The 25330-nt window shown below is 39.5% G+C and overlaps 1 protein-coding gene across 1 annotated transcript in view; it reads left to right on the plus strand.

The window, feature by feature from the left end:
• ZNF462 (zinc finger protein 462) overlaps nt 1-24492 on the plus strand; it is a 93527-nt gene extending 69035 nt beyond the window's left edge. The window contains exons 9-14 of the mRNA XM_062599745.1: nt 4350-4614; nt 6789-6925; nt 12924-13147; nt 15579-15711; nt 20345-20459; nt 21753-24492. Coding sequence (XP_062455729.1) covers nt 4350-4614; nt 6789-6925; nt 12924-13147; nt 15579-15711; nt 20345-20459; nt 21753-21957 — 1079 coding nt within the window. The 3' untranslated portion in view covers nt 21958-24492. The remainder of the gene's footprint in view (nt 1-4349; nt 4615-6788; nt 6926-12923; nt 13148-15578; nt 15712-20344; nt 20460-21752) is intronic.
• The last annotated feature ends 838 nt before the right edge of the window (nt 24493-25330 follow it).

Consider the following 25330-nt stretch of genomic DNA (forward strand, 5'->3'; position numbering starts at 1 on the left):
GATTCTTGCTGTGTATTTTTCCTTCATGTATGATTGCAGGGTGTGCAGGTGTGTGTCAAGCCTGTAGTTTTAGCATTATATTGCATAACAGTGGAGACTGTGAATTCTGTTTACATACTTAGACTCATGAGGATAAGGTAGTAACTTTCAGCAGATATGAAGGATACTTTGAGCCAGTATTTGTGACTGTACTTCGCATGAAGTTTTCAGAATGGCAAAATGACTTAGCAAGCATTACAGTGTTTTGCAGAGACACTATTAGACTTTCTTATGTGTTACTACCTGCACACAGCAGTGATATATATGGCTCTGTCGATGCGGCACCATATGGACAATGATTTCTGCTGATTTCCATTCGAATAGTTGTTTCACCTTTTGGGTAAGAGAACCCTGTGGTATTCAAAGGGTGGATACTGATGTCTTTTAGTTCCATAGTGCTGGCAGGGATTTAACTACTTGCTAATCGTGTTACTCTTTCTGTGGATATAATCTGTAGGTAGATCTGGTGGTTCAAAATTCTAGTCACAAGATTTGCAGAATCCCTGTTGTTCTTCCATGATTGGTCAAGTCAGTTACTACTGTTTTTTGCCTCTTGGCATGACTGTAGGTGCCTTTCCATTTACTTTAGAACATCTCATGGTGCTAGTTTGCTTTGGAGGTAGTCTGGTAAATTCCTTATATTCATTTTTCTCCTCCTTATATTGAATATCTGAACATTCTTTTTTTGCTTTATCATGTACGCAGCCCTTTGTGGTGTTTATTTTTTTTTCATTTTCTTCCATATTTTCTCTTTAGCTTCATGTTTTGTATTATTTAATAAAATTTTTCTAACTCTTCTCTTTGCTTATTTTAATATGTTTCTTCTGCTTTCTGACTTTGACGTAAATTTCTAAGACCATTTTACTTTTTTCAGACATGGGTGGCTGTACCCTCTTCTGGCTCCAGGCCAAGACTGTTAATGCTTTCCTGGAGTGCTCCCAAATATTTGTGTTTGGGGTACAGGAAAAAGACTGATGTGGGGCATGCAACCATGACTCTGTTGTTAGGCAGCTCTGAGGGAAAAGCTCTACTCTCTTCCTCTTTTGTTTTCCACTCATGCATTCAAGCATCTTGTTCTTGCAGCAGAACCATCAAAAGGTCTCCAGCAGTTTGGGACATCCTTGCTCAAGGCCTATGTAAATACTGTGATTTTGATAGCATTTCATTAACATCTCGAGTCAGCACAGTGCTGAGGAACATGCTGAGCTGCTTGGGACATGTGCCTGCTCTTTCAGCAATAATAGTGCAGGTGCTCACAGAGAAATGCTTTGCCAGTTTAAGGTAATGGTGTTCCTTACAAATCACCATTATGTTGCTCCTTGGCTATGGTTTCCTGATATACCTCCCTAATCTTTTTCCTCCATTTCTTGTTTGCTCACTATCCTTTATGTCCTCTGTGCTAAAAAACATGGTCAGAAGCAAAGGCAAGTCAGTTGATATCTTTCCACTGCATCCACAGATTTTGTAGTGTGCATGAAAAGGTATGGTTCAGTGCTCATTGAGGTCAGTGAAAAAACTCTCATTCCTTCATTGGCTTTGGACTCTGTCCGAAATGTTCGTGGTGGACCTGGGTTGCACCTGTGTGCTAGAATAGCTGTCTAGCAAGCTGATTTTCAGAAACCAACAGAAACACTATATGCACATTTATCCTGGGTATTTTTCTTCACAAAGTGCTAAATCTTGCACTGCAGAAGGACTGCAAAATAATGAAAGCCTTCGGCAAGGCAAGGAAGAATGCTCAGACAGAGCTAAGGACATGCACACTACCACTGTTCAAGTGTGAGACTCTCCACATAAGCTGTTGAGATGACATCTTTTCTGTAAGTATCAAAGCTGTCTTAATTGTGAAGGAGCAATACACAAAAAATTGTAAGATGGCCAGCCCAAAAAGACAGGTTGAAATGAAGTAGGAATTCAAACATTAAAGGTAGAATCTGCTTTTGGCTGTTCCTGATGACAAGGAAAGCTACTTCATGCATATTTTTTTTTTTCCTGTGGGAAGAGGCTATCTAATTCTACGGTTTTTACATACCAGGTTCCACAGAAGTATGTAAATACCCAATCCAAAGTTCGAAAGCTGGAATAATAGACACCAGATGATAGGGAAAATAAAAACATGTGAAACATAATGAGCCTTCCAAGCAACAGCAGAACCTCCTCATCCTGAAAATAATCTTTTTAACCCTATAACATCCTTAGCAATGGGCATCACTGAAGTTTTGTCTGGAAATGCTGATGATGTGAAGGAAATTTTTGATCCCTTCTTTCTGAGGAGGGATCAGTAGGTTACAAACCAGGCTGTAATCTGTGCCTTACAAATGATTTAATTGGTGCTTATGGAGGAAGAGCTATTTCCACTGCTATGAGCAATTTTAGGATGTTGCATCCTGGTTGGGAAACGTGTGCCTAACTGTGCTGGGCTTTTAGAAACACTGAGCCAGGTAGCCTAGACACTGGGCTGCCAGCTTGCACGTTAACATGTCTGCTCTGAACCATGCATTGTTTTCAGCCTGAAGGCCCTAATACAAAAACAGGGAGAGCACATGGTTGCTGCCTTTGAGGAAGAGCAAACTTGTGCTGAGCTCTTCTGCTCTTCAGGCCTACCCTGTACCATCATGGAGGGTGTGGGGAACCTCTTAAGAGGGAATGACAAGCCCGAGAAGCGAATGTATGGGACTCACCTTCAGTGGCGAGCAAACCTAGTGCAGAAGTCATGCAAATAAAAATGATAAACACTGTGTTGTGATCCACATTCATGAGACTTAGATAGGAAAAGCAAAAATAACTTAATTTTTTTTTTACCAGAATGTTCCATGTCTTTGCATTTGTCTTGGCTGTACACCTAGTGAACACCAGGGAAACCTGGAGACATTTATCTCCTGCTCTGTGCTTTGTTGGTGTGTTTGGGATTTTTTTTTTTTTTTTTTTTGGGGGGGGGGGGGCTGTTATAGGTTTGTTTTTCATTTCTTGGACCTATATAGCCTGCTTTGTGACAGTGAGAGAAGAAAGCAACCGTTTTACTCTTTTGAAGACAAGTGGAGAAGTCTCCACACTGAGTGCTATATAGGCGTGTTTGCCTTTTGTCTCTCTTTGCTGATTGATAAGAAAGGATGGTATTAAGTTCCTGCAAATATGTGCATTAGAGAATTCTTACATATCCAGCCTCAGGGAATTATGCTTTGGAAAATGAAGTACCCATCAAAGTAGGAGATGTCTGGTACGGTTTGTATCCCTACTTAGTTCTTTTCTTTTTTTCTTCTCCTCCGCCCCGCCCCCTTCCAAAAGGTAAAGAAAAGGGCCTTTTGTCGTCTTTTCAGGAAAGTTACACTGAAATTCATCTGTGATTTATTCATTTGCTTCCATTTGTGCCATACATGGGCAGCTGTGGGTTATATAGGACAAAGCAGATGAATTCTTAACATCCACATTCAAAACCATGCATTGGGAAGGATTCAAGGCCCTTCTCCCCACCCCCCCCACCTTGTTTTTGAGTCTGACAAAAGTACTCTGATTTTCAGTTTCAGTGCTGAGGTATCTCTATACTGCTTCTCTACACACCAATAAAATGGTATGATAGACTTCTACTGGATTATGTAATGGATACTTATATAGAGATAATTACATTTATATAAAAATATATTTTCCTTAGTATGATGAAAATTAATAACTTATAAGGAGATGTGGCTTGGAAACTTACTTTACAGAAATTTATGACAAAATAAAATTCCATCATTTTCTTAGGCTTATCTTTTGATATAGGCTTCTTGAATAATTCCATGAGTTTCAGAGAGGGAAGTTTATTCATTCCTTTTCTCTTTCTGTCTTTTTTCTTTCTTTTTTCTTTTAGAGAGGTTGCTCAGATGTATCCTCTGCCAAATCTTCATCTGGTGTAAATTGGCATAAGACATTTGAGAGGATATGGTCTGATTTATGCACCAAACATTCTGTAGTAGCATTTGGCAGCATGATTAATACACTTTACCTTCATAAATTATAAGTGTCTTGAAACCAGACTTCTTTTTAGACTACTTTTAACTTAAATCTGTCACTTCTTCTGTCTCCAAATCAGATCTAAAAAGCATAATTTCAGCTGATCACCTTTTAAATTGCAGAATGCAGATTAGATTAGATAAAGAAATGCTACATCTTTTTTCTGTATCCTTTCAGAAAGCTGTCCATGGCGTTTGTAACTGAAGGCTTGATCAAACTGGTGTAAACATTGATACATTAATAGGTGCTGGAGCAGGCCTTGAACGTTTTTAGATTTGTAGCTCTACCTGAAATAACAACCTCTTTCTGTTTCTCCACAGACTCCTCATACTCGGAGCCTCCTGATGTTCAGCAGCAGTTGAACCACTACCAGTCTGCAGCTTTGGCGAGAAACAACAATAACATCAGCCCAGTCCCACTTTCTGGGAGTGCCGCAGGAGTGGAAAAAACAGAAGCCATCCTTAACTGTGAATTTTGTGAGTTCTCCTCGGGTTACATACAGAGCATTCGACGTCATTACCGTGACAAGCATGGAGGGAAGAAACTCTTCAAGTGCAAAGATTGTTCTTTTTATACAGGCTTTAAGTAAGTACTGTGTAAAACAGATAAACTGAACTTACAAGGATTTTTTTGATGCTTGAAAAGACTTCTGAGATCTTTGAGAGCTGGCTGTAGCTAAGAGAAACATGGCTACTGCTGACCAGAGAGGGACATAGGAGATGCCATGCCAGATTACAGCAGCATCCATGTAATCCATTTTCCTCTCTCCTACAACAGCCGGTACCATCTGCTGCAGACAGTAGCTCAAGAAGCCCTTGCCGTAGGTCGTACTTGCTGGAGGAGAGGGTACAGGTAGTGCTTTCTTCCTCAATATAGGTAATCAGAAACTCATCCTTCTCCTCAAGTGTCAAAATCTTTCTCTCTAAAAATAAAGTTATTTCTTGATACAGCCAGGTTGAAGTATGGGACAATCAAATATTCTAGGGAGGCAGGAGAGTTTACATTCATTCTCTGAAGAAACCTCTCATGTAATTTTATTTGCCCCAACATTTATCTAGCCAAAATGCAAAGCATTCTTCAACATATTTGATAACATATAGAAGCATTTCAGCAAATCCAATTAGATATTGTAGAATTTAAAATCTTAGCTCTGTATGTGTGTGTCTGTATGTGTGTGCGTGTTTTTAGCTGTTCTTCTAAGGAAAAACTGCTCATGCAGTTGTGTTCTGATATGCTGAACCCTTGAGCATAACCCTCTTAGCTACCATTTGAGGTCTAAAGTTGTTAAATTCTTAAGAGATTTGTGAAAATAAGCAGTATGGGTGGATGAAGGAGAGATGTATTGTTGAAGAAAATGTTGGGCACAAACCTGTTACGCATGAGAGAATCTACTCAAGAACAACCTCCAGTTACAGACCTGTGGACTTTCTTGTTTTAATTGCTTACTGGCTTTATGATATAATTTACTGCCCTGCGTCCTAATTGCTGTCTGTCTTAAAGATTACCAACTATTGCCAGGTCCATTGAATCTTTTCCTCATCTTGGTAGTGCCGTTTTTCCTGCCAGGATAAAGTAAAATCATCTTAAATCAAGCTGTAATTAAATACGTTCACAATTACATAAAGGAGTTATGTTCTTTGATGTGATGTCTCAAACATTTGGGGATTAAGTCTCTCCTCTTCAGAAGCACAGTGTGTTCCCTCTCTTAAATAAAGGCAAAAAACAAATTCTCTCTTCCACTCATCACAGAAAATTAAAAGCATGAAAGCATGCACTGAAGTTGATAAAAATACACCTGTAGACTTCAGCAGTTACTGGGTCGGGCCCAAAGCCAGTTCTGTTAGTAAATTGCTTTGTATTCAAGCAACAGACTTGAAGAACTTCAATGGGACTTTGAACTCTTTAGTTCATTACAGCAAGCTGCTTAGCTTTTGCAAGCTTTACCACTGCTTGAGGAAAAAATGACCAAGTCCTCTAAGTTTATAATACCTCTCATTTTAGTAGTTGAGCTTGTGGTTACATAGGTGTATAGTTTATTTCCTCTGTACTCATGTCTCTTGCAACTTTCAAAAAATAGGCAGCTGATACAATGCCACCATGACATTTATTGTGCAAAAGTCCCATGGAGTATTCATTCTTTCCTCTATATTAATATGTGGAGTATTCTGAGTCCCGTGTTTTCAGATTCTCATAACTGATATTTTAAAACTTATCTACTCAGTGTCAAACTCACAGTAAATGCAAGTCTGTTTCGGATCCTGAAGCTGAGCAATTCAGCTGATTTGGGGCTCATCCTGCAAAGACAGAGGTGGTTGAGATGATTTTTGCACTTAGAAATAAGTCTGTCCTCCCCTTTGCAAGTCCAGAAGAGTTGATAGGATTTAACTCTACTTGACAAAAATTAAATCTTTGTCAGATAGAAAGTCACAGAATATTTCAGCCTGAAGACAGTTAACGAGCATGAAAAATGGGAATTCTTTTGCTATCTTAACTATAACAATGTGATTATAAAGCAACCCCTGCAAAAGAATATCTTGTCAGAATGCATGTCAGTTACTTGAGGATACAAACCTGCAAATACCTCTGCTCATGTGTTACTCATGTGAGTAGTCCTGCTGAAATGCCATGTGGCGTGGTGAAGACAAGGCTGAGTGATATCTGTACGATTTTACATGACACTTCCCTTATAAAGCTGTGACACTTCAGCATTCCCTGCACACCTCTTCTGACTACTTCCATGTCTCCCTCCTGTTTCACAGATCTGCTTTTACTATGCACGTGGAAGCTGGGCACTCAGCAGTTCCTGAGGAAGGACCCAAAGACCTTCGCTGTCCTCTCTGCCTATATCACACCAAATACAAACGCAACATGATTGACCATATAGTACTGCACAGAGGTAATGATATCCCTGTATTTGTCTGAATCTGATGTGGGGAAAACTGAACAATGCCCTCTTTGAATTTCATAGTGGTTTTGTTAAGTTCTCTGTTCCCTGTTTGTGAGCGCAGGTATGTTGAACGAGTCACTAGCCCTTGAATATCTTTTATGCCATTTCTAAATGATGCATCTGACTTTTCCACTATAAAATACACAGTCACCCAGTGCTGAAACAAGGCAGATTTAAAATTGTTTTTAAGCTTTTCCTCTGAGGAGGTTAACAGTCAATGAGCACCTGTTTAGCAAGAGTTACACTAATTTACAACTATGACCTAGGCCAGGGTTGTTTCCTGCATATGTCCTTGCTACGATAAAGTCCTTGCTATTATAAACACCGTCGCAGGATGTATCAACTAATCCTGGAAGCCTCAAAATATCCCTTGATTACTTGCTTGAAATTTTTGTCTTCATTATGTGTCTTGCTGTTCTTAAGATCAAAACAAGAATTATCATGGTTTTGTTCTTTTTTAAGACTCTTTTTCTATCTCCACCCCTCTTTTTTTAACCCAGCTAAGAGTGGGATTAGGGATTTTTATATTCTATTAACTGCAGGCTTGCAAGCTCGGAAGAGACAGCTGTTTGGGCTCACTGGGCTGGGATTCCTGCCCATAGCTATCACACTTGATGCTTGTAGATGGTCTGTTGGCTGCTGAAATCCAAACCCATGTGTTGGGATGGCACTTTGCCTGCTTGCAGGTTGGGCAGAGTTTCGCAGTAGGGTATTGATGGTGAGCAAACACAAGTTTTGCATGCCATCTTTTTCCTGGAGAAGCTCCTGGTGTGACAAGTATTATCATAATTTCTTGTAACATACCACTTTTCAATGTTGGTTGCTTAAAGTACTTCTTGTACCAAAGTGGTGAGGTAGGCAGAGTTCACACATGTCTGTCTGCTGGAAGACCTGTTCTGAAGAAACATCTAGGGGAGAAAATGACCTGTCAGCAATTCAGAAAGCACATAGCAAAGCTGCCTTATTTGGTTGTAAATGTTTGTCTGATGCTTTTACTTTGGTGAGGGCTTGTCTTTGAACATGTCACAGTATTGAGTTTTGCCCAGCTTCAGTGTGCTCCAAAATAAGAGAGTGTGTGCTCTCTCTCTCAGAAGAGAGAAAGGCTTGTTAGCCCCATTCAGGGGACCCTGTGGTTTGAGGTGCTGATGGGGTGTACTCTAATTTGTGGCTGTGCCTGAGTTCCATCAGAGACTGCCAAACATATAAAATATAGTTAGGCAGAATAAGGGGGAACTCACTGAGCTTAGGAGAATTTCCAGCAAAGATTGACTTTATGCTGCAAATGTCCAGTTGCTGTAGAGGTGGAGCATTTCAAGAGCTCAAGCAGCTATGCTGGCTTTACAGAGGTGTTTCTGACCAACTGCGTGGAGGTGGTTACCTCCTGGGTAAGTGACGCTGTGGATCTGTTCGTCTCTATAGCTGTTGCTTCAGTTAAACAGGACAACCTAAGCCCTTGTGCTGTTGAGAAAAAAAATGATAGCAAGGGATGTGGTTATACACCCACTAGGGTGTTGGGGGAAGTAAAACAGAGCAAAGAAGGTTCTGTGCAAATGGAAATTTAGATTCTCAGAGACCTCTGAGAGAAGGACAAGTGTTTTCTCAGGCATAGAGCATGCAGGCATTAAAAAAAAGGAGGTTTCTTCCTTAAAGTTACTTCTGATGTGCATATCCAGATGAAAAACCTTACTGCTGTGTTAATTGTGTGGCAGCTGAAGCAGATAATTTTGACACAATCTAATGTCCACTGAAAGAGAGAATGAAGGCTACTGAACATAGTCTGAGATAGTTTTCCTTGTTCATAGCCTTTGCACTGGTAAAAAAATAAAGGACATAGTTCCAAGAACATCCATTTTCCAGGTTCCAGGTGCAGGCAGTGAGCAGTGCATAAAATCAGGAGTGAAGAATTTGACCATATTTTTGCCAGCTTTCCTCCTGTGGGGGGAAAAAAAAATACACAGATACATAACTCTTACATTATAGCTTTCAAAATGGTAGCATCCCAAGTCCTTGATTAAGCAGCATGTGGTTGAAATAAAGAGTGTATTTGCCTCTTAATGAGTAGTTACGTAAGTTGACTCTTACTGACTAAAGCATTATTGGGTAAAAGGCTGAATGGCTTGTGAGAAAAAACAAGGAATGTGCTTCCATTCAGGGTGAAGGCCAGCAGGATGGCTCTAAGAGCTTTTTTCTGTGTGTCACCTGTTCTGCTCAATCAGTTCTTCATCAGTGTAAAAGCTGTTTAACTTGCCTTCTGTGCACATGGAGAGAGCACAGACTCAGCACCTTTTGGTAGGCTAGAGTAAGGGTTTGATTCATTCAGAGATTGCTATGCAGGCAGGTGAAGAGAGGAGGTTTGGCTCTCAGGTTACTCCTGGCCTTCGTAGCAGGCGTGCCCAAGTTGCTCTTGGACCTTCCACAAAGGACAAAGTGAACTTCTGCTCCTTGCCCAGTAGAGATCACAGAATCAGTAAGGTTGGAAGGGACCTCTGGAAATCATCTAGTCCAAAATCCCTGCTCAGCAGGGTCACCTAAAGCATATTAGACAAGGTTGAATCCAGGCGGGCCTTGAATATCTCCAGAGAAGGAGACTCCACAACCTTTCTGGGCAACCTGGTCCAGTGCTTTGTCACTCCCACAGTGAAGAAATTCCCCCTCACGGTCAGGCGGAACTGCCTGTGCTTCAATTTCTGCCCATTGCCTCTTGTCCTGTCACACGGGACAACTGAAAAGAGTTTGTCCCCATCCCCCTGACATTCTCCCTTCAGGTACTTATACACACTGATAAGATCATAGACTTCTATTTGGTCTGGACAATGCAATTAAGTTTTATTTTCCATTCCAATAGGTTTTCCCATCCCACATTTTGAAGTCAGTATTTTTCCAGTGCTGAATTCAACATACCAAGATCAAACCAGTATTAGGTCTCCTTCTTTAAAGTCTTTGGGGAGGTTTTCTTTCTTTTCTTTTCTTTTCTTTTCTTTTCTTTTCTTTTCTTTTCTTTTCTTTTCTTTTCTTTTCTTTTCTTTTCTTTTCTACTCTTCTGTTTTCTTCTTGGTACACATAGTATTTTTTTCTTCCATTTAACAGAAGTAGCACACATTTCTCTGGAATAGTAACTTTCATGTAGAAGGATCACATTCTACTTACTAAACATCCTGAAAGATTTCATTGTCTTACATTCTGGTTCCTTGCATGTGGATGCAAGGATTTTGGCATTATCCCTTGCACACACCACTTGATTGATGCATGGGGTACCCCTGTACTCTGCTTACTTTTAGCTAATGAAACACAAACACTCCAGTTCTAAGATGGTGGTTTGGATGTACATTGATTATAGACAAGAATAGATACATGCAAGCAACCCATATTACTGGATAATTAGTCTTTGTCTAGATAGCAGGACTATTTTGTTTGTTCTTGGTTTGTGTTGAAGGAAAGGATATTACTTGTATATGCTGTTGTGTGTTGTTCAGTAAAGACTTTTCCTTGTAATTAAGAACTGATAGAATCATGGGCTTTTTTATGCCTTGAGGAATATATGTCTGTCTGCTTTGAGTTACTGTACTGCAAATATCTAGTACATTAGTAGCCTTTCCATTTAATCTCTGATCTTTATTAGAATTAACCTGAATATTTTAGTCTAAAGTAAGGATTGGATTTCTTAGAAAGAAATGATGCTTTTATATGAGCTTTTTTGTTTGTTCTGGCCTTTTGTTTTTTTGGTCTTGCACCTTCTGTTACACTACTCCACACCCTTTTATGAGGCACATACAGTAGTCTTCTATTTAGATACTGCTGAACTTTGAAGTTTGCACAAGGAGAAGGAAGCTGAAGCTTCCAATTTGGACACAGAACTGAGAGTTTACTGAAATTTTGTCAGTTATCAGGGTGTAAGTGTGTTCTAAGTGAGTAGCTAAATATAGACAGCTTTGTGGGCACAAATGGAGGCTGGTAGAATGATCAGAGATTAGAGCATCACCTTACAAAACATGAGGTTCTGGATCCAAATCAGCCTTCAGGGTCCAGATTTGTTGCTTGAAGGAAGCTCACAGAGATGAATACATGCATGTTTAAAGTTTTAAAACATTATCTCATGAAAGTGAAATTCTTCAGGCTAAAATTCCTGCTTACATTTATCTAGCTTTTTTCATGTTGTTGTGCTACCTTTGATTTGGGGAGGGGGAGAAGGGATTGTCTCTGAGATAATAGGTTTCGCTGACATAAATTAGGAAATGTGACTTTGCTCCAGAGTGGCAGATAAAATCTTTTATGTCATTCCATATTTAGTGGGTTTTTTTTAATCTGTTCCATGCGCTAGAGAAAAAATGAATTTTCAAGTATTTTAATATTTGGCTTTTTTTACTTTTTAAAAACAAACTGCCTTACCTCGGTAAGTCCAAAGGCATACAGCTGTAAAAAGCTTCTAAAAAAGTCATCTTCTGATCCTAGAATCACAGCTTTAGATTCTGTTATCTCTTAGACCTTATTTTTTTCACCTACCCACCCCAGTTAGAAGTGGCCACAACTTGTCATTTTTGTAACTAGAAAGCTGTTGCTGGTGTAGAAAAGAATCTCAAGTTCTCAGAGTTTTTGTCAGGCATAGTTTTAGGGAAAATTTCCACTTTTGAAGCCACCAAAGATGCAGTGATATGATAGGAGAAGCTGAAGAGGGTGGAATATTTAGATGAGCTGTGAAAAAATCTCCTAAGCAGTGGTGAGGCATAGATTGGTCAAAGGTGAATGAATTGTTACAGCTTTCACCACCTTACAGAAACCATAAGGGAGTTTGCATTTCTGTAACTGTCTTTGGATGTGACCTTACTGTCCTCACTGAGGAAAGAGGCACATTGGCTCAGATCCATACCTTGCATGGACTGCCATGCATGTCTCACAGAGTCTCTTATCTTTCATGTCTACAATCTGAAATTCAGGCCTGCTTTTTCTGTTTGTTTGTTTTTAATATGTTGTTAATAGTGACCTGCATAAGGAAGATCAAACTCCTCCTTTAATCCACGATCCACAGGGAATAACAGTACTAAATTTCAGTGTTCCAGTTCCAAAGGCCAACTGAGTAACAAAAGACTATAATGAAGGCCTTCTGGTGACCCTTGGCTGAAAGGTCAAATATGGGATTTCCCTTATGCGCACAGCTTGGAAAACCACAGTGGACAAGTGTTAAACACATTGGGATTCTGGCTATGTTGAAAGACTGAAATTAATTGTGTTTCAAGTGTCTGTGTTTTGCGTGAGAAATGGAAAGTTTAAAAAACTCAGTAAGAACATTTTCAGTACATGCTTTAGCCATAATCTGAACTGCAGGAAGCGTGGCATGACCTGTGTGTAGATTTTGACCTAGAGCTGTTTAAAAGCAGAGGGTGGACTGGGAGTTTCTGCCCTTGGCTGAACTGCACAGTCACTTCCAGGAGAAGGTGCTGCCACACACACCCTCTCAGTCTACAGCGAGTAGCTTCCTTTACAGTGGTGAGGATAGCAGCCACAATTTTTAGAAAGCTGGGAGGGTAATGCATGAGAAACACCCTACAGATTCCCAGTTTATTACGTTTCTAGCAGCCATTACTGGCTGCTGTCAAACAAGTTCTGAAGCAGAATGAATTGCTGATCTGGCTGATTTATAGTTGTTTTGTGTTCCCAGGCTCTGCTACTCTGACTCACAGATGGAATCTCATTTGCCCCAAAACCTCCATTCCCCATCCTCTTCACCTAGTGAGCAATTACGTTTGTGAGGACACCTGCACTGGTAGCCTTGAAGAATTAACCCTATCTTTGTAGGAACAGAACTTGTTTATTTCGGTCCAGTTTAGCTTAGAAGGATTGCATAACCGCATGACAGATTGTGTCCCTTCTATGAGTGGTGATTTCCAGGCTGTTGACATGTTACCTGATAACTTGTAAAATTTGTTAAACAAATTTTGTACTCTCCCCACAGAAGAGCGGGTCGTTCCCATCGAAGTCTGTCGTTCCAAATTGTCAAAATACTTGCAGGGAGTTGTTTTCCGCTGTGATAAGTGTACCTTTACCTGCTCCAGTGATGAGAGCTTGCAGCAGCACATAGAGAAGCACAATGAACTGAAACCCTACAAATGCCAACTCTGCTACTATGAGACCAAACACACAGAAGAGCTGGATGCTCACCTTCGAGATGAGCACAAGGTAACATCTAATAGGTTTAATTTGTAACAGCCTACTCCTTGCAACTGCCATATATAGTTTATATCCATGTCAGTTCTGATTAGCCAATCTGCCTTTATTTATTTATTTATTTATTTATTTATTTTGGTCTTATTTTCCATAAAACTTAGAAACTACTCAATCCCATGCTGGGGTTCACTTTCTGTAAAGCATATCTTTTTCTTTTTTTTTCTCTCTTTCTTTTAATCAAGATTGGGAGTTTCTAAAGCTATTCAGAGTGACCAGAATTGGCTGATGCAGAGTATGATTATGTGGAAAAGGCACTTGTATGCTAAGTTTATTTAAAGAAAAGAAAAAAATGAAAAGGAGTTGTGAAACAATATTAAGGCTGTGTGAATCAGCCTCTCTAAAAGCCAAGAGATTCCAAACTTAAGATTGCTCTGGCAACTTCAGCAACGTGACATGCCATGCATATTTTAATAACAAAGAGGGCAATACATCCCCGTTTACATTTAACGAGGGAAAGATAAACAGCAAGTATAACCAGGTCCTGAGTTAAGGCTGCTTTGGTGTTTGTGTGGAGTCCCTGAGTACAGACCTTATCCAGTCTTGAGGAACTCATTAGTAGGCTTTCCATAGACTTCTGTTAACTCTGAATTTTTGTAGTTTTGTCGCTATGAGAGAAACTTAAATTCTAGAGCTGAAATATGTTTTTGCAGTATTTTCAGAATACTTTCTTATTGCAGTTCCTGGGGAGGCAGCTATTTGACTTCATATATTGCAGCTAAGCTGCTGCAGTCCTCATTAAAAACTCATTCAACTTTATTGATTGAATGACAATTTTCCTGCAACCAAATGTATATTGACAAAATTAGGGTCAGAAGTCCCAGCAAAACTTTTCACACTTAAAAAGATACTTGACTACCTGTAAAAACAAGCACTGTAAACTTACACTGGCCTCTTATGCTTATGTACTCTCTTTATTACTCCTTGAGAATCTTTCTACACTTTGCATAGTACCTGAGATGTTCCACATCTCCCAGACACCACAGCAAGGGCCCTGGGATATCAGAGGTGCAGCGTTTCCGATTCTTTCGGCTTCTCACATAGGCTGGGAAGATTGCTTCCTTACCTGGCTCTCCCTTCTGATTCTGACCTGCAATGATGATGCCAATAGATGAGGTCTTCCCCATCTCTCTTTGGTAGTTTTAAATGTTACTGCTCTAACCTTTGGCCAGGCCCTGAGCTTAGACACCCAACTGATGTATTGCACCTTAGTGAGGTCATGCACATGAACTAAGTTCCATTAAATGCATTGCATATGGTCATATTTGCTTACATCTCGGTAACTTGTTAAATCAGAGAAACTCATCACAGCTCTCTGCATGGAGAAGTTCAAGGAACCCGATATATGTACATGGCTGAATTTAGAGTAGTACACAATTTAGAGGTATACTACTCTCTTAAGTTACATGTTTCTGAGATTCACTCACCTTCCCTTTCCTGCAGAGGGATAAAACATAATCAGTGGGGTTGGTATTTCATTCAGTATCTTGCAGGAGTTATACTGCACTCATTCCTTTCTATCCTCTCTGTCTCTGTGGCAGTCCTTGTGCTGCTGGAGGGCTGACTATATTTGCATGAAAAAATAAATCCAAAACCTTGCCTGGCAGTGATCAATGAGCTTAGAGAGTGCTTGTCATCCAACAAGTATTAGCCCTAGTGTCCTGGTCATGCTCCACACTCTTCACCTCTACTGTAAATCTGGGCTGCTCCTCTGCTGTTTCTGCTGGATACAGTGGCATTCCTGACTTACCATTCTAAGCTGCTGTTTCTGTACTGTTACTGTGAGCTCTTAAAAAGCGGGTGCATTTCACCCAGGGGTTAGCTGAATTTGACTACTGGGTGAAGTGTTCTCATTATAGTCTGTATATCAGTTTGCAAAGCACTTTGCAGCCCTTCATAATGAAAATTAATCTGTTATTAATGAGTGAAAGTGTATGCAGCGCATAGCAGCCATATGCTTAGTAGAGGACCTATCCTTTTGTGCATGAAGCTGAATGAAGCGGTCACAAAGGATTTTCCTTAAGTGGTGATGTGCAGTAGCAACGTTTGATCACAGTGGTTTAATACTACCATGAAAGAAAGGTAGAACTTACAATGCATAGTGTTTCTTGGATTTTTTTAGTTTTAATACCTCAAAAAGAGGAGAAATGAGGGGGATTTATTGAATGGCATTCAGTTTTGAAAAGCAAGATTGATAAATTCAATTTAAAAGAGAAAGAAGAATCATTGTCATTGAAAAGAAATAAGTATTAATTTAGCTGGGTACCTGCATGTCATCTGCAGTTATAGAAGGAGGTTTGGGGCATACTGGATTTTGTTTTGCATATGAGGTTTTCTGAGTAGTTGATGATGGTCTAATTGCTGACAAAAGGTGTTCCTTTTAAAGGTGAGTCGTAATTTTGAGCTGGTTGGACGGGTTAACTTGGATCAGTTGGAGCAAATGAAGGGAAGAACAGAAACTTCCAGCAGTGATGAGGAAGAAAAAGAAGAAGAGTTAAGTCCCAAGACTGAAGAGAGAGGTCAGTCCTTTTTTTTTTTTTTTTTTTTTTTTTAACGGACTGCAATGTGCCCCACCAGTCCCACCAAGCAAGGTCAGCCGTTAACTCTGCAGCACATTCCTGTAGAGTCATGCAGCATGCCAGCAAGAGCAGAATGGGGCTTTTGTCAAGACACTGTTCCTGGGGGAATCTCGTGTTTCTAATCCTTACTACAAGTTTTCTGTCTGTTAAGAAAATACATACTATGAGAAAATGTAGATAGCATCTGTGACTTATCTGTCCATGCTGATAACATCTATAAGGGCTTAGGAAACTACGTAAGTGGAGTATTTCAGTGGTCTGTCAGATTTTCTGTGTTGGTAACCCATTTTCAGCTTCTTATTCAGCATTATTCAAGCAAGGATGAAGGGTCATGGCCAAACTTATTTTTGGACTGCTACTATTAACTATAGCTCAGCATTCCTTCCTTCTCAGTGAGAGTCAATCCTGTTGCAGTCGCTGTAGTTGGCAGCTCTGGAGCCAGGATAGATCCATGCTCCACCTTCAGATTACTGCTCAGTTGTGTATTTAAGTATGTACCTAAGTTTATGTCTATGACTAATCTCTCTGACTTCAGCAAGGCTAGGCCACAAACTTGCTAATGCTTATGGTTCAGTCAAATTTGACTGGGTAGGGAAAAAAAGATGTCCTCTAAATTAAACCAAGGGTTTGTCCTGAGTCTCCTCTCCCACTTCCCTCATATTAAAAATGGCTTATTACAAGCATCTGGTCTCAATTGCATATTGCCACAACTTAATCTGGTACATCAGTCCTGTGCAGTATGTTCACTACTCTTGAGTCTTGTGATGCCTGAGCCTTGTGATGCCTGCTGGTCAGATTGGAGGGGTCACCTACCCTTCTGGTGCTGACAGCTGCAGTTTGCCAAGTTTCTATGTACTTAACTAAAGACATGCTGTTGTATTTACCTTTTACTTCCTAAAGTTTCAGCTTTCAATGGAAAACTCATTTCAAACTCACTCAGGAGTTGTTCATAAAAAAGAAATGTGTCTCTAAAGCTTTTCAGACTTTGGAAAATTTAGATTTCTAGATTCAGAGGTAGCTTACAGAACAGCAGAGGTTTAGATGATGCCTCTTAGCTTACTAGCAGAACCCAGTGTGCTGGCTTTTGTTTGGTGTCCCTACAGCATAAATTATGCCTTTGCTTGTGACTAGTACTTCACTTCAAGATCACTAGTACTTCAGTTCAGGTACAGTTGGTGACAGCTTTTATTTAAACGAGAAAAAAAGTGAATTGGATGGGAAACCATATATGTTTTAATGAAAAATATCTTTCATGAGATCTTAGTTAGCAGCATTATAAAAATCAGAGAAGGAGCTAAAGGGAATTTGATTCCATATGCATTTCAAAGCTTGGTGTTATTACCTACACACTGTCTTGTGAAAGTGTACTCAGATCTGCTCAGGGAGAAATGTGACCCTCAAGGTTTTAGGGCTGGAAGAATGACTCTGTACCTTCACCAAAGGACCAACTCCCCTTAGCTGCAGCTGCAGCTGCAGCAAGATGATCAATGTTTGTGTAGACCCACAGCATGAAAGGATTGAAGAATCGTGCTGTCTTTGTGAGGATTACTTAGCATTAGATGAAAGCACAGATGCTGAAATGACTCTGAAAAATGTAGCCTCCAGAGCAAGAGAAATAAGGTGTTATCAATTTAGGCTTTCAAATTCCTATAAATACACCGTGGGAAGAAGCAAGAACCCAAGGTGAAGTTCATCATATAGGCTGGATTTAAGATACTTCATTTATTGACCTTTATTGTGAAAATATAAAAATAACCCTGCAAATTTAAATCTGCAGCTTAGAATGTGTAACTGATAAAAGGGATAGTGTTTTAGCAATTTTGTTTCTACTGTGTAATTTTAATTTAAAAAGTGACTTGTTTTTGATGCGTTCAGAGGACCCATGTAAAAAATCAAGTGTATTTCCCTGCTTGTTTTGCAGCTGTTCTCCTGGCTGCCCTTTATGGGTAACTTTATCTGACCATTGCTAACTTTGCACCTTTTAATCTAAAAATTAGTTGTATTTTGTACTAGAAGAGGTAGAAAATACAGAAAGTATTTATGCCTTTTACAAAAGAGTGTATTTAGGAAACATCCAAGTTGTATTGACTTTATTTTTCTTGCCAAATTGTGGATTACTACTATGAGGTGCAAGATAAAAGGTAAATTTTCTAAAAACATTCCAGTGAGACAGGAGCTGAATGCATGGCTGGATGCAAAGTCATGTACTGACATCATCTTCTCCCAGTGGATGTTCAAAAGCCACTTTTAATGCAGAAATAGTTCACTCTGTTCATAGAGGACCACACCAGTGCTGTTAAATATTGCTTGTCACAGTGGCTAATGCTGTCACATCTTTCAAACCACATCAAACTACTCTGATACCACTTGAGTGCTTTTGACAATTTTAACCTTTGCGGTGTTAGCAGGAAGTAGGATTTGCAGAGAGTGCCTGTGTGCGCTCCAAGTATCTGGAAGCAAACACCGACCAAGCTCTCTGAAGTCTGTAACTTTGGCAGAGGCAGGTTGTCTTCCCATGAGTCGAACCACTAGATTCACTACATTGACTTCAGGCTGGTGTTTGCAGTCCTGAAGGCACAAAGAAGACTTCTCCAAAGGAGTTGTTGAGAAACTCTACCAAAGAAGAGTTACTCGTCATCTGGGCAGGCAGAGCTGGGCATGTCCTCTTAGCAGAGCTGAACTGATGTCTTGGGTGCGAAGGCAGAGGAATCATCAGTTGTTGGTAAAGGACAGCAGAAAAAATATGGAGACCGGACAAAGAAGATGAGGGGGAGAAAAAGAGGGGACTGACACGCTCCGTGAAAAGAGCAGCTGCCCTCGCTAAGGAGTGCATCCTGGAGGGGCTGTCTGTGCTGACCTTCCTATCTTGTTCTTACCAGAAACCTGAATTGAGAGGTATTTTTCTGCAGTAGGCAAAAACTGATGATTGTGTATGTGATCACACATACACAAACAGAGATCAGGTGTCTGTGCATACCACAGGGAAGAGCAGGTCCTGATACACTCTTCCAGGAGAGCAGTCCAAATTCACCGACCTAGAAAGGGAACTAGTCAGGAAACAGAGTGAAGAATATAGTATATCTGAAGCAGTGTTGGATTTGCTAGAGTTGCATGTCTTAATGGGAATTGGAAGTATAAAGCCATCCTATTCATTTGAGCAAAGCAGCCTCTATGGTGCACATCTCTTTTCTGCAGAGGCCCAGAATAAATTTCCTATTGTGTACTATGTGGTAGATATGTTCCTACACAGAAGAGCAACTGTTGTCTCCAAAACCTTTATCCTCTGTAGGTGTTTGTCCCTGTACCATGACTAGACTAAGTGTTGCAGTGGTATTTCTAAATTTGTACTACACATATGGTATTAAAATCTGGATGTAAACTGAAGTAGGGGCATTGACTTACTTTCTGCTGTTCCTATTGGTACAGCACTTTGCTTTGTCATGGTTAACCACAAAATGATTCACTGACACTAAGAAACATGAAGTGAGGTGTTTTTCTTCCAGAAGAAAGAGAAAAAATGTTGTAAAGCATCTTGAACTTCTTTAAAGGCTAACCAGTGACAAATGTGTTGCAAGAATACCTTTACAAAACTTAGATAGGGATAATAGTGAGTGTATCCACAGTTTTAATTTCTGATCATGAGCAAAGTAAATTTGAGAGTGAAGACACCAAGTCAGCAGAGATCAGAACTAAAATGAAGCAAAATTTCTTTTATTATGTAGTTTGAGAGGGGTCAAAGAGACATTCTGTTGATTTCTTGCTTAAGATAATCCCTGCTAAGGAATTAATGCTCTGAGCAGATGGTGCTGTCTCATTTCCAACAAAAAGAATCAAGTGAGATAGTCCATGCAATTATTTTTAATGGCTCGTGTGGTGATCTTCTTAATTTGTAAGAAAATGTTTCATCTTTTGTTAAAGCTGACTGTTCACATGGGACTTGACTTTCAGAAATACTGCTCCTTCACTTGCCAGTGAGTTCACTTCTGTTACTAAGTGCTTAACACTTCTGCAAATGAAGCCCCAAACATTTTATATAAAAAATTAGGATGTGTTGAAACACCTATGCAGTTGAGATACAGGACTTTCAGAGATATTATCTGGCACATGAGAATTTATGATGAAAGAATGTCGTATTTCTTAGGAGTGTCACATGTTCAATGTACCAAGTTCTGTTTCCTAAAATTTATACCACCAGTTCAAAAGTTACATACAGGCTGAAGTCAGGTTTTGGATTTTGCTTTGAAGCTAGACTCTAAACTTCTCTGTGTTGGTTTTGAATTAAAACACCATAGTCTCTTCATTAGTTCAAATGCAAGGATGGGGAGCAATAACTGCTAACACTTTTTTGTAGAGGTGTTTTGAGGGTTAGGATGGGACTTGTGACCTGCAGTGTCACTTGGCTTTGTGGAGGAGGGTGTGCATTTTCACTAATGCTTACAGTATTTGATGAGAATCTCCTTTTGTTTCCCAGGGATTTTTTTTCCTCTTTGAGGGGCAGGAGAAGGGATCAGAGTAGAATCACAGTGCTCCCTTTATGCACTGGCATGCGTTTACAGTCTATGTCCTTTCACAGATCCCCTGATGTTTCCTGACAGTGGCGCTCTGGAGAAGCGCTTCCCGTGTGAGTTTTGTGGCCGGTCATTCACAGAGGGCTCTGAGTGGGAGCGACACGTGCTGAGACATGGCATGTAAGTTGGTTTAGATTCTTTTACCAAACAGCCAAAAGTGACAATAAATCTTTATATATTCCCCCACCTGTTCCTCTCCACCCAAAGAAAGCGCTGTGATGAGGGCAAATGTGGGTATACGACAAGCAGAGATACAGTTACCAGATGTCTTTGCACAAAGAGAGGTTCTTGGCCATTCTGCATAACCCAGCAACCCTGGTGACTCTAGAGTTCTGATTTCAGGTGATTTTCTCCGTATGTCTGCATAGTTTCCCAGTTTCATTTCTGAATCAGATCTCAAAGGGGGAAAGAAACCTTTTTCCGTGGGCAGACAGGGGTTAATTGTGATCCTAAAATTTAAGCCTTGTCTCCAGATGAATACCACTTTGGCCTATGGTTAACTTTGTTTGAGTCTACTGTTGATTTTGCTTGCCAGTGGAGCAGCATGAAAAATGGCAGAAAACTATAAGGAATGTTCCAAGAAGGAATTATGTTTTTTTTTTTCCTTTATTGTTATGACTTGTTATCATGCTTGCAGCTAAACTTGCAGAACAGTGTAAAGAATTGTGTGAAGAGAAATGTCAAGACCTTCAAGGGAAATAAAATCAGTCAGAACGATCTCTCCCTAGAATGTTCATAGTGAAGTTAATAGCAAAGATCTTTGCCTTTCTTCTGTATAAATAACAGTTTGTACACTGTGGGGTGACATAGATAGACATCTCTGGAACATTCATTCTCCTTCTCTTGATGATGATCTGGTCAATGAAAGAGGTATCTTTGCTGACTATAAGTTCTCCAAAGAGTAGATCTCATTCAAGATTACTGACATGTGGAAGACACTTGAATACAATATTGCAGCTTGACTGGGGGGGAGGAGTGAGAAGTACTACTCTTCTTACCCTTTATCTAGTCTGCTTAAATAAGAGTACTTGAAAAGTTGCATTCTGTAAAATGCTTTATTGGATCATTAAGTCTTTGGGAAAAGTATTGTCTTTTCCTGTGCTTTTGTTTGGTACCTGAGGAGTTTTTTTCACAAGGGAATGGGGAAAGGGGGATTGAGGTTCTTTTCTCTCATCCCTTACTGCCCCAGTCTAGAATGAATAAAGATTTGGTTTTAAAGATAAAATGTTACACATCCCACTAGCAGCTTCACTCCTCTGCCTGTCCTCTTGAGCATGAGATGGCACCAGTGTGGCTGTTCACTTTTTCAGAAAGTGAGCTGTTTCCCCCTGCCCCATATAACACATAATGGATTGACTTTATTGTTCCCTGTATGGACTATAATGGTTTGTTTTCTGCTGCATTTCCTCACAGGGCACTGAACGAATGCAAGCGCAGGAGCATTGATGACAACCAGCTGAAGGAGGACACGGAGGAGACTGTTAGCACGCTGCCGGCAGAAGAAAAGGAAAGCATTGAGAAAATGATGGTGGACTTCTCCCACAACAGCGAAACAGCAGTCAGTGTGGTAGCTGCTGACAAACCTCTCCAAGAGAACTCAGAGACCAAAAACGAATAAGCATTTGGTGTTATTTTAATCAACTTACTTGAACAGTGATGAACGGGGTGGGGTGGGTGGGCTGGTGGGGTGGGCAGAAGGAAGAAACAAAGCTGCTTTTAGGACTGAATGATCTATTTTCAAAGCACTGGTACCTGTGTGAGTGTGTGTATATTAAAGTTATTTAAATGATGGAATAAGTGACTCCATTACATCACTGCATCTTTTCTTCTGGATCTTGACAATGGGAAGTTACGTTCATCTTGGACTAATGAAACAACTCCCTGTGTTCCTACATTACACAACATGCTTTGCAGTGGAGACTCGGATTGTTTGTGAATGGAAGCGTCGTGAGCATGGAAGCAGAGGGTGGGGGTGGGGATAACTTTTCAACGCACAAATTTGGGTGCGTTTTTCTAGTTTTAATACATAACGCTTTTCCAGACTGAATGCAACTGCTTTAGAAAAAGAAAAGAAAAAAAAAAAAAAAAAAAAAAACAGAAACTGCTTTGCTTAAAACAGTCACCTGTTTCCTAGTACCTCAGAATTAACCAAGGGAGATCTCTGCATTTGTCAGTACTACCTGTTGTCATTGTGGTTAAATGTAGAGAGACTGCTGGGCAAGGTGGTGAAAGGAGGAAGAAAAAAAGTTTTAAAGGAAAACAAATTGTGCTTAAAATCCCAGTGTGGGTTTTATTTCTTAAAATACTGTGATTTTTTTAATTATTTTAGTAAAAAAAAAAAAAAAAAGAGAGAGACTTTAATTCCTAGATAACTGTTTGTGAATTGTCATCCTTTATTCCAGGTAAGCTGTTTGTTAGTATTCAACTATAATTTTAGAATTTGATAGATTTCATGTGACTGATTGTGCAGTTTTGTTTGCCACATTTATTTTCTGAGGTGTTACAAATACAGCACAATTAAGTTTCTCATATAAAACGAATATTTCTTTTCAAGGGGGGGGTACAGGGAAAGGAGACTAGATCTTGTGAATAGATTTTTTGTTGTTGTTGTTAATTTTAAACATACAAATATAACAAAGAAGGTGGTTTTTTTGGGTTTTTTTTTTTTTTGGTTTTTTTTTGTTTGTTTGTTTTTTAACTAAAGAACCAAACTTACGGCACAGCTATGCAGCTTGCAGGCCAAACATGTAGGTCCTCATAACCATTCTGTTGCTTGTCATATTAACATCTATCAGTCACACATTAGTATTTTTTTTGTTAAGATTGGCTGCCTTTTTTTTCCTTCCGTCTGTGGTGTGTGTTTTTTCTTTTTGTTTTGGTATAGTGGGAGGGAGGGGGTGTCTTTTAACACATCTTTTTGCAAGTGGAGATGAAATAGTTACATATGACATTGAGCCTGGAGAACTACTCTTACTCGATTAAAGACGGGAGTTGCTAATTTTTTCCCCTCCTCCTTAGCTTTTAGCATGAGGGGAGCAGCGTAGAGTGAATAGGAACTTGTGTACCTAGTGGCTGATCCTGCGCTTTTTCTTGGGTGGAAAGCCTACCAAACTCAATGGGACTTTTGCCTGAGCAAGGAATACAGGATCTAGTGCCCGTGGTATGTTCTGATTGTGAACAAAAAAAAAAAAAAAAAAAAAAAAAAAAAAAAAAAAAAAAAAGTTTATTTCCAAAAAGTAGAAAGTACTTGACTGAAACCTAGTTTTAGAAATGCATGTGTCTTTGTTTGTTTTTTTTGTTTTCGGGGGAATCTAAGGGGGGAGGGGGGAAACAAGAAGCTGCTGAGGAAATGGTGTCCCAGAGAGCTTCATATAAAATTGATGGCAAAAATGTTGCATTTGTGGAATAAGTGCTACTTGAGAAGCATGGTGTTTTGCTTTTAAGGATTCATCAGTTGTGGATTTGGGGGATTCTTTTGTTTTTTGGTTTTTTGATTTTTGTTTTTTTGAAGTAGGGAGGGAGTGTCATGTGAAGAACACATTGGAGGGACAAATATAAATGCACATTTTGTGTCTGTATTTGTTTTTTAATTGGCCTCATTTCAAATGTATTAAACAGTTCCATACCTGGATTGGGTGTTTGTAATGGTTACCAAAAACAAAAAAGAAAAAAAAAAGAAATGATTGTGACATGCTTTTATCACTACTTTATTTTTCGAATAACATGTAAATATTGTAATCCATTGGATTTTGTTTTGCTAACCTGTTAATAAAAATATGGGACCATTATCCTTTTAACAAGCCTAGAATGTCATATTTTTTCCTTTTTTTTCTTTTCCCAAAAATGTATACCTGATATATTGTGGACACACATTTTAGATGCATTATTATGATTCTGTTGACTGTAATGACATAGAATTGAAAATAACATTTTTTTCATTGTTTAATTTATACAGAGGACTTTTTCAGAGTTTGACAGAAGGAAATAAATAGCAAAATGCTAACCCATTGGCTTCAGCACTCGGTATTTCCTGATTTTTAAATTACTGCATACTGATTGGGGATAGGAAGGGGATACTGAACTGTTGCACTGACGGGTTTGTTTTTTTTTAAAAAAAAAAACAATGAAAATTAATAAAAACTTTTTAAGAGTGTATGTGTGTGTGTAGAGTTCTGTATTAGCTACTCTGATTATAGGGCTGTTTCGGTGTCTATTTGACTGCAATCTTCAACTAACCACTCTGTGAATGAGCAAACCACTTTTTTCCACCACTTCTCTCTTACCTCCCCAGTTTCAGAAAGGAAATTTTGAACATACAGCTGGGGGTAGGGGGTGGGGGGTAACTCCCCATAGGTCATACTGGTCAAGGGTCTGCCACATCCTTGAAGAATGCCATGAGCATCCGTCTGCCGAACATCCCTGAGAGAATGAGGGTGCATAGCCAAGGTCTACTGGCTCCTGAACCCAAACATAGGAACGAAGAGATTTTGCAGTCTCTCCTGAAAGGTGAAAATAGATGGGGACAGGCTGGTATTTGGATTATCAAATCAATCTCTGTGTGAGTTGAGATACTGTATGCTTCAATATCTGATAACTTACTGGATCCTGTGCTGAGGCTGTGCTTAATCAAATACAAGGCCAGTAAGCTTGGAGGAGAGGACGCTGTTTTTACCTCTTTTCTCCACTGAAATTTTAGAATGATGCTTTTGGTGCTGTCCTGGATCTTACATTGCTGAATACAGATTTTTATAAGCATATTGGAGAGATGTCTGAGGTTTGTTTCTGGTGGTGGTTTATCCAGATGAAATTTCCAGTTTAGCTTTTTGATTTTATTGGAACTGGAAGTGAAGTGAATATATAAGATAATAAGCGGTATGAAAAGTTTTCTCATCTGATAGCTTTACATCCACCTTTTTTTATCATCTCTCTCCATAAGAGTCAAAATATTGCTCATTAGGATATTTATATACTTACCTGTGTAGAAAACCAAG

This window comes from Rhea pennata, chromosome Z, assembly GCF_028389875.1.
Source record: "Rhea pennata isolate bPtePen1 chromosome Z, bPtePen1.pri, whole genome shotgun sequence".
NCBI lineage: Eukaryota > Metazoa > Chordata > Aves > Rheiformes > Rheidae > Rhea > Rhea pennata.